Source organism: Octopus sinensis, linkage group LG3 (assembly GCF_006345805.1).
Source record: "Octopus sinensis linkage group LG3, ASM634580v1, whole genome shotgun sequence".
In the NCBI taxonomy this organism is placed as follows: Eukaryota; Metazoa; Mollusca; class Cephalopoda; order Octopoda; family Octopodidae; genus Octopus; species Octopus sinensis.
In genome coordinates this window covers 142,345,223-142,355,152 of record NC_042999.1, presented here as the reverse complement: position 1 = coordinate 142,355,152, position 9,930 = coordinate 142,345,223, and the positions used below count along the sequence as shown (strand labels likewise).

Sequence of the window (9,930 nt, the reverse complement as noted above, 5' to 3'; positions counted from 1 at the left end):
AAACTACATAAGACAAACAAACTACTTGAATTAAATAAATGTGAAAGGAAAAAAATATAACACCATATTACTTCCTGCTATGTATATAAAACTAGCTGTCATTCAAACATCTTGTGTTCTAGTGCTTTTACACCCATCTCATGTGTATATAAGTATTTTACATTCCTTTTCATAGAAATTTAGTTTCTGATTACCATATATTTTCCCATGTTGTTGTTGTTGGTGGTGTTTATTCCTAATTGAACAGACTTCTGCTAAAATATTACCTATCCTTTCAAACTTGGCTTATCTCATAATACATCAAATATGTCCATTTTAAAGATGGTTAAGTAAAATGTGAGATTGATTTGGTTGCTATTTCTAGTAGGTTGAGCAGCCATGTTGAGGCTCCTTAGCTGGTTTGTTATGTCAATGATAAGAAATAATCATACATAACACCTTGAGGTATAGAAATATAAGATGCTTAGCCAATCAGTTTGTGTCAAATGTTACTGATCAATTAGCTTACTCATTATGATCATCATATATTTACTGCAGGGATGTTTCCAGTGTCTTCAGATTTATGCCATATTCTTAGAGACATTGTCTACTAATTCCCATTCCCAGCCTACTTCATTTGCAGTTAGTCTCATAGGCTCAACAGTCTTTCTTTTCTTTATAATGTCAGAATATAAAGAAAATATTTCAAATGAGTGTTTGAACCATTGCAACTGATTGTTTTCAAGGAGTTAAAGCTTAAAATATCTGGGAATATTTCTTGTTCATCCCCAACTGTGACCTGATTCATCAAATTATTGGTTGTTATTCACAGGCATGTGGCCTATTGGTTAGGGTGTTACACTCATGATCACCATATCATGGGTTCGATTTCCAGACCTAGTGGCATGTGTTCTTGAGCAAAACACTTCATTTCACATTACTCTAGTGTTATGCGAGGATAGGCATGTCAAAGAATAGCCCCAACATTTACACTGTGTTTTGTAGAAGACAACTAAAAGAAATTAAGGTAGGATTTGCACTCCTTACCTCAGACGTGCAACCAAACGCATACCCTCCATCAGACACCTACCATATTCTGAGCACCTTGCTTCCCTGGGCATGGATTCACTGAAGCGACGGACTTGGTAAACGCCCACAAAGTTGTCAACCACCTCACCAATAACAACACTGAACACCTTTTTGATCTCCATGTGTCTAACACACGTGGACATGCCTACAAGTCAGAAAACAACACAGCTCCCATGACTTTCGGAAACATTTCTTCACGCTCAGAGTTGCTGAAGCATGGAATAAACTGCCTGTGTCAGTTGTTGACTGCCATGACACTGCATCCTTTAAGGCCCTCATGCTTTCCGAAATCCGTCGAAACTACACCTGATTATATATGCCCTTTGGATGAGTTGTAGTGCACCTGAGCACTGTACACAATGTTTATTATTATTATTATTATTATTTTTAAAACTTTCACCAGCAATGACTACCCAAACAGACACATGGGTTAAAGGGTTGTTGCCTGATGGTGGAAAGGTGTCATCTGTCAGGAGTAATAAAGAATCACCAACAAATGGTGAATGCAGCAATGTGCTACTACAATGTATACTTCCATACTACTACTACTATTCACAGGTCCATTGTTCCAGATAGTCTAGGCCTGCACCTTACTGTACACCACACTGTACACTCAAACCTACAGTGATTTATGAAATGAATAGAGAGAGAGAAAGAGAGTATAAGTAACAAATGATTAGACAATTTTAAAAATTATCCAGAGTTCTCGGGAACAAAAGTTATATTGTTTTTTTAGATAAGATTAGATAAATTCACATCCTGTTTTTTTTCTTTTTTTCCATGACATCATCATCGTTGTCAACATCATTTTAGCATCCACTTACTCATGCTTGCATGGGTTACACGGAATTTATTGAGGCAGATTTCTATGGATTGATGCCCTACCTGTCACAAACCTTCACCTATTTCCAAGTAAGGTAATACTTCTCCGTAGCTAGACAGGTTTTCATGGAAGATTGGAAGTGAATGACTTGTAAGACAATGGCACTCATTTACAACCATCAGGCAATATTAAAACACACACACACATATACACACACAACAGGCTTCTAGTGATATTGCACAGTCTGAGCATGTTGCCTTTTCTTTCTATTGTCTATTCCTGCAATTCCCAATGTGGGACACATGCCCCACTGGTGGAGCATGGTAATATTTTGGTGAGGCATGCATAGGGTTATGTTGAATTTATACATTTTGTGCACAATGTTTAGTATACCAATAGAGAAAGGGGGAAATTCGAGAATGAATTATTACAAAAAAAAACAAATTCATGTAGATTCTGAGTACATAGGCATTTTTGGGGGAAAACAATTGGGGCCTGTTTTTGAGAACTGTTCCCTACTCGTGGGTGTTTCTGAACAAGTGCATATTTGTTGCATTTTCTCCGTTTTGTGCATTTGTGCATCCGTAGATTTCTATTGAAGCAACAAACAGGCAATGAAGACAAATGAAGCCCTTACCAGAAAACACATGCTAAAAACAACTAAAGGTCTGGTACACAGAAATATGTTATTAAGACAACTTATTTGTTGCATACGATTTTTTTTCACTTTAAATAAATTCCCAGGTAAACGTTCCTAATATAAAGGCAGAAGACACCAGAAGCAAAAATAAGGAATATACACACATAGTTAAATATAGAAGTGGGATCTTTTCGGTTTGAACGGCAGTTTTTTCTAGCGGTGTCATATGAAATTGTCACCTATATTTATGACCCTAGTATCGATCTATTGCATTTCAATCTGTTTTAGGGTTAGGGTTAGGGGTGGGTGGAAGGGTATCTTTTTTCTGCACAAATATAAATAAACCCAATTTGTTTCTTAAACGAGGGACATATTCATATGGCACAGAATGTTTTTTACCTCAATAGACGTCATTGATTGGTTGAAATTGCAGAAATTGAAGAAAAAAAACAACAAATATCTTACAAACTATAGAATTTTCTCAATAAAGCCAAGAGAAAAAGATGTTTTATAAACACATTCTACCAGTATACGAAGTTTAAAAGTGTTCAGTTACATGGAAATTATTTTAAAAAACTGCTGTTCAAACCGAAAAGATCACTTTTTTAATTGCATATACATGGGGGGGGGTAGAAAAAAATCTACGGATGCACAAACGCACAAAATGGAGAAAATGAAACAAATATGAACAACTTGTTCAGAAATACCCACGAGTGGAGACCAGTTCTCAAAAATAGCCCCCAATTGTTTTCCCCCAAAATTCCTATGTCCTCTACATAATCTGAGGTATATTTGTAGAGAATTTCATTAAAAAATATCCATTTTCTTGAAAGTTAAGACGAATTGAAGTGGACTTCGGTGAATATTCCAAAATTCCCCATCCTAAACCCTCCTAAATTAATTTTGTATATTCGGAATCTACATGATATAACACATATTCATAGACAATTTAATAAAAAATATCCATTTTTCTGAAAGTTATGATCATCTTAAGTCGGGGGTGCAGAAATCTGTAGTTATACCGATTCAAAAATACATAAAATGAGTAAAAAAAAGTTCATCAATATTCAGAGGAATATTTAAAATTGTTATTTATACCCACTGTCCATGATAAACAGTCACCAAGTTATGGGCGAAAAACTCGGACCTTGTGAATTTTCCGAAGTCCGAAGTCTTCTCCCTCAGAAAAGATTTTCCCACTAATTTCTTTATAATCGTAATCTATGCCGGTTGAAAGGTATTTATATAAAATTTCCTAAAAGTTATGAAGGAAAAACTTGGATCTTGTGAATTTTCCAAAGTCCTCCTGCCTCCGATGCTTTCCATGCATTGGGGCTTTTTCTTTTCATGTTCGTTTCCTACACATTTCTTTTACATCCTTTGCATTATTTTTTAAATTTTGTTTTAAAGTAACATTGTAAACATTAACCAAATTTTGAATAACAAAAATTAAATATCACAAGGAGGTATTAGGCTTTTAGAAATGATTTGGTGGGGCATGACCAAAAATCGGTCAGAAACCACTGGTCTAGTCTGTTTTTGGTATCAGCACTACTGCTACTGGCAGTGGTGATGGTAGTGGTGGTGTGGTGGTGGTGGTGGTGGCAGTGGCAGCAGCTACTTTAGAGGCAAGCAAGATCACTTGACCTGCTAGAAATAGCTGCTAAATCGATCTGAAGTTTTCGAAAATGAAGGTCACACCAAGTAATGCAGCCTAGATGTATGTTACTAGAAAAAAGAAGAAAAAAAAGCAATACAGAAAAAGCACAGTTAGAATGCTGGTGGAATAATGTAGGGATGGTTTGTTGAAAGATACTTAAATGTTACAAGTTGAATAACAACACAGATGCTTTCTCATTGGCTCATTCTTTTATAGAGTCAAACTGACTGAAAATAGATATCTCTTCCATCACCAGCAGTAATGTAAAATATTTGTTCCAGCATTTCATGCTTGCAAATGTTTAATTTTGAAATACACATGACTTTGACAAGCTTGGAAAAAAAAAAAAAGAATGCTAATTTATCTAATCTTATCAATGAGTAAATAAACTTTTGTTCTTCGCATCTGCTGATAATCTTTTAAAATGTTCAATCACTTACTACTTATACTCTCTCTCTCTCTCACTCACTCACTCTTTCTCCCTTCCTCTCTGAGTTATGCACACTAATCTGACCAAATTATTATCATCATCATCATTTGACATCCGTTTTCCATGTTAGCATGGGTTGGTTGGTTTGACAGGATACAATGAGCCACAGGGCTGAATCATACACCACATCTACTTTGCCAGAGTTTCTACAGCTGGATATCCTTCTGAATGCCAACCACTTTACAGCGTGTACTAAGTAACTTTTTTGTACCATCAGAACTATTGCAAGAGAGAAAAGAAGAAGAAAAAGGAAAAACTCTCATGACTAAGTGGCATGGGGTTATTTGAGAGGGTGGAGAGATAATTTTTATGCCAGGGACAAGCAAAGGTGTCTTGCTCTAGAGCAGTGGTTTTTAACCAGGGTTCTGCGGAACCTTAGGGTTCCGCCAGTACAGTCCAGGGGTTCTGCAAGAAGTTACAAAACTGCTAAAATCGGCAGTAATTTTTAATTCTCCTGTGCAGATATGTGTGCATAAGACTATTAAATTATTGCACAGGGGTTCCTCGAGCCAATGGAATGTTTCCTTGGGGTTCCACTCCAGCAAAACGTTTGAAAAGCACTGCTCTAGAGAGAATAATTAGGTACCCTTCATTTATCTACAAAAAGGTAACATGGCAGTAATGGGCTGCCAGTAAACTAAACACTAGACAGAGCTTTGTGAAAATCTCTTTAATAATAATAATAATAATAATAATTGTGTACAGTGCTCAGGTGCACTACAACTCATCTAAAGTGTATATATAATCAGGTGTAGTTTCGGTGGATTTCGGAAAGCATGAGGGCCTTAAAAGATGCAGTGTCATGGCAGTCAACAACTGACGCAGGCAGTTTATTCCATGCTTCAGCAACTCTGAGCGTGAAAAAATGTTTCCGAAATTCATGGGAGCTGTATTGTTTTCTGACTTTGTAGGCATGTCCACGTGTGTTAGACACATGGAGATCAAAAAGGTGTTCAGTGTTGTTGTTGGTGAGGTGGTTGATAACTTTGTGGGTGTTTACCAAGAAATTCTCATAATATATAATATGATATAATGAAATTATTGTGTATAGTGTTTAAAAAGAAATTCTCATAATATATAATATGATATAATGAAATTATTGTGTATAGTGCTCAGGCGCACTACAACTCATCAATCGTGCATGTACAGTACATAGAATTATGTACAAAAAGTCAGGAAAGTGTATGAGACATGTACCCATTCAGATCTAAAAAAAACTTGCCTTGTCACAAAATTAATTGATTTTGTAGTGTGACCAAATTATTATCATCATTTTGTAGTAATACAAAATATTTTATTTATATTAATGGCTTGATTTTCAAATTAATTTACAAATGCAGTCGGAGTGTCCTGTCCTGTAGTTGTATTGGTAAGAGGAATCAAACAACATAATTCTTCATAAATACAATCATTGTCACAGTATCTTGCAACAATTGCTAGGTGTGCCATGTCATTCACATCAGTACTTTCAGATGCATGTTATTCCATGCCAGCATTTAACTGATTGCTCACTTTCACTTGTGTTCACAATGTCATTGTTTTCATCACCACTGTCTCCATGTTGATCTTTATTTAAAATCATTTCGGCCGTTTCTCTATCATTCAAGGAATGCACAACTGGTGCAGTAATATCAATGTTCAGCACTTCTTTGATTTCAGCTGCTTCTAACTTATTTATACATTTAGCTGATAACATTCACACAGAATTTTTAAAGTCAACTTGAGGTTCAGTTTCATTGAAGGTATGTTTCTTTTCATTGAAGATAGTTGTAGGCCAAAGTTTGGGCAAAGCATTTTTTAATGCTGATTTAGTAACATTTTCCCAAGCATCAACAAGGAAGTTTTGAAGTCTTACACTTCTTTTGACAGCATCAAGCATACAGTTTGGTTTTCATGAATAGTAAAATATCTTGCTTACAAGGCTGCACTAAAGATGCCACACTGGGAAGAAAATAAATGCCAGAAACATTAAGGCGGCAAGCTGGCAGAATCGTTAGCACGCTGGGTGAAACGCTTAGTAGTATTTCGCCTGCCGTTACATTCTGAGTTCAAATTCCGCTGAGGTCGGCTTTGCCTTTCATCCTTTTGTGGTCAATAAATTAAGTACCAGTTACACACTGGGGTCGATGTAATTGACTTAATCCCTTTGTCTGTCCTTGTTTGTCCCCGCTATGTTTAGCCCCTTGTGGGCAATAAAGAAATAAGAAACATTATTTTTCAGAAGTTCAGGAGGTGGTGTACTGAGCAGTTGTCTAGGACCAATAAAATTTTAGTTCTCTTCCAGCCCAGCTTCCCAACAATGAGCCAACCATAAACTTCTAGTGGTACAAAGTGGGTATTGAACCAATTAGTAAACATTTATATCTTCTTATTTGTGCAATAATGTATAGGTATATTTTGTGCAGCTTTAAAACATCCTGGTTTTTACCTTTTTCCAACTTCAACCACCAATTTGAACTTGTGTGTGCCTGCAGTATTGGCACTTGCAAGAATACTCACCCTATTCTTAGCATTTTTCAAACCTGTTGATGTTCTCTCGCTAATTGTTAATGTTTTTCTAGGAACATAGCACCAGTAGAGTATTTTATCTGCATTGAAAATTTCTTCTGCACTGGCAAATTCATCAATGTAACCTTCATCTCCAACATAATCGGCAGAAAACCTTTCCACCACGGATTTTCAGATATTTTACTTTTATGCTTCTTAAAGTTCTGCAGCCAACTGTCTGAATATCCACACACACCATCAATACTCAGTTCTTTGTAATATTTTCTAACTGGTTTCATGAACATCAGTTGAGTCAGTGGCCTATAACCACCAGCCATTAGGGTTTGACAAGACATAAAGTTAAGCACTTTATGGACACAAAACCCTGGGTACCTCCACAGACTGGCCATAACTATCTTTATCTAAATATATATATATATATATATATATATATACTACAAAATTAGAGAATGGAGAAACATACTTAAATCAATAAAACATCAACTATCAGATGATACCCAATCAATACTTTAATACACCATTCAACCCCTATCTCATTTTATAACCTATATATATCATTACTGTCTGTCTTCCATGCTGATGAGTTGACCAGTTTGACAAGATGCAGTGACTCAGAGGACTGTGTTGTATTTCAATGTCGGCTTTGATATTGCTTCCTTGGATGGATGCCCTTCCAACCACTTTACAGTTGGAATAGCATATGTTGGGGCATTAGCTGGAAGAATTTTAGTTGAACAAATCTATACAAGTACTCACAAGACTGGTCGGCCTAGAGCTATTGTAGAAAACACTTGCCCCCAATTTTATACCTCTTTTGAAAGAGTATTTTTCAAAAAAATTTTGAGAGATACATTTAGGAGGGTGTAGATATCGATCTTGATAAAATTTAGGAAAAGGAAATCTTTTAGAAGAAATTTCAGTTCTTTCCCCTCCCTTCGTTAATAACGTTATTACCCTGGGGACATTAAACTGTAGCTATGCCTTATGAATGTTTGGGACGCCAAACTATACATATGCCTTACGTAAATATGTATGCGTGTGCGACTATTCATAGGGAATACATGATACATTCCAAGCAAAAGCCATATACAGTAACGGAAAACTAGATTTTAATCATATTTGTAACCAACACATGCATTATACAGAAATGAAAATCTCAACTTCATGATTTGCCGTTGTAGCAATTGCATGCTTTAAGACATTCGTATCGGAATTCTTTACCGCTCTGAACATTTTCTCAAGAGGCGTGGCCACTTACAACGTTGAAAAAAAAAGGACAAATGTAAAGCGTATTGAGAAAGAATTTCTTGTGCTATAATAAATGCTTAGCTGTAGAATTTGTAATAATAAAATCTTTGATATGCTGATTTGTCGATAATCACTGTGCTTTATCAAGAATAATAATTTTTAAAATATCGTAAACACGGAAATTTGACGTTAAAGGAGGTTCAATTAGTCACATGAGGTAAACATGGCGGTGTGGACTTAAAATATTTAACTTGGGTTGCTTCATTTACAACCTTTAGTAGCACTGTCTTTCACACCCTACTATTTACTTATTCCCTAAAATCATTTGGATAAGGCAAAAGATTTAGTAGACATTCTATTCTACAACAAAAATGGTCGCATATGGATGTATATTGTAGTTTAGTTTCTAAATATACTAAAATAACTTGATGCCGATAAATTTCAACTATCTTGTTTATTCTCTGTTGTTACATTAATATTTTTATTATTTACTTACTTTCTAAATTTTTAATTTAGTATCTTCAATTATTCATATGCAACTATCCATTCATGACTTCGTTTTTTATTGTTTAAATTAGAAGTGGTTCAAGTTTCATACATTGACGGCATCGAAAGTTACCCATTTTTTAAAAAGAAAAAACAAAAACAAAGGAAAAAAAAACTGTCAAAAGGAAAACTTGTTCAAATTAGTTTTGTCAATTATGGAACCCCTTGGACAGAAAAAGGATGTTGTTGACATTGCAGACTTAACCAGGTGGAATTTCACCCAGCTCCTGACTGACGATGAAGAAAAACCAGAAGATGTAAAAAAATCCCATTTTCCCTGTCGGAATGACTTAAACGCAAAACTTATCCTCTGGTGAGTTGATAAGGTCTTTCTAAAATCAATTGTAATAAAATAAATTAAAAAGTGTAGCTAGCATATCTAATTATTTATGTAAAATGATTTTTAGAACTGCTTCCCCAAGCAAATAGTTCTCTATTTTGGGTCATAGACCAATTACCCCACCCTTTTATATACCTCGAACTCTAACAAAGTTATTCAAAGTTTTGTTTCATTTTATTTTTTATTGTTCACAGTTTATTGTATATCTCTCTCAAATGTTTTAATATTTATATTCGGCATTTGCCCCTTCATATTTACTTCGATAGTGGAGAATTTTTAAGCTGCAAGTGCTAGCCATCTCCGGTTTGGGTCCTCGGATTTGGGGGTTTAATAGCCACCTTAATGATAGTTTTCATTACAGTATTTTAACTATATATCACTGTCCCATTAATGGAAATAGCTAAAAGAAATATGCTGTTAATTTTCGTTTTCTTTGCACTTGAATGCTTTTCTTGTTATATTAATTAAACATCTTGTAGCCTAAGAATGTCTTAAAGAAGGTTTGAAAGTAGAAAAAGAAAAAAAACTCAGCTTGTATGATATTATTCTAAGCTAAGATATTTTTTAAAAAGAATTGAAAATTCTATCTGTTAATAACATCACAGTA

At 35.1% G+C, this 9,930-nt stretch overlaps 1 protein-coding gene across 1 annotated transcript in view; it reads left to right on the top strand.

Moving 5' to 3' along the window:
• Positions 1 to 8,635: 8,635 nt before the first annotated feature.
• Positions 8,636 to 9,930, top strand: part of LOC115209246 (protein GDAP2 homolog) — a 40,081-nt gene continuing 38,786 nt past the window's right edge. Inside the window, exon 1 of the mRNA XM_029777532.2 lies at positions 8,636 to 9,296. Coding sequence (XP_029633392.1) covers positions 9,139 to 9,296 — 158 coding nt within the window. The 5' untranslated portion in view covers positions 8,636 to 9,138. The remainder of the gene's footprint in view (positions 9,297 to 9,930) is intronic.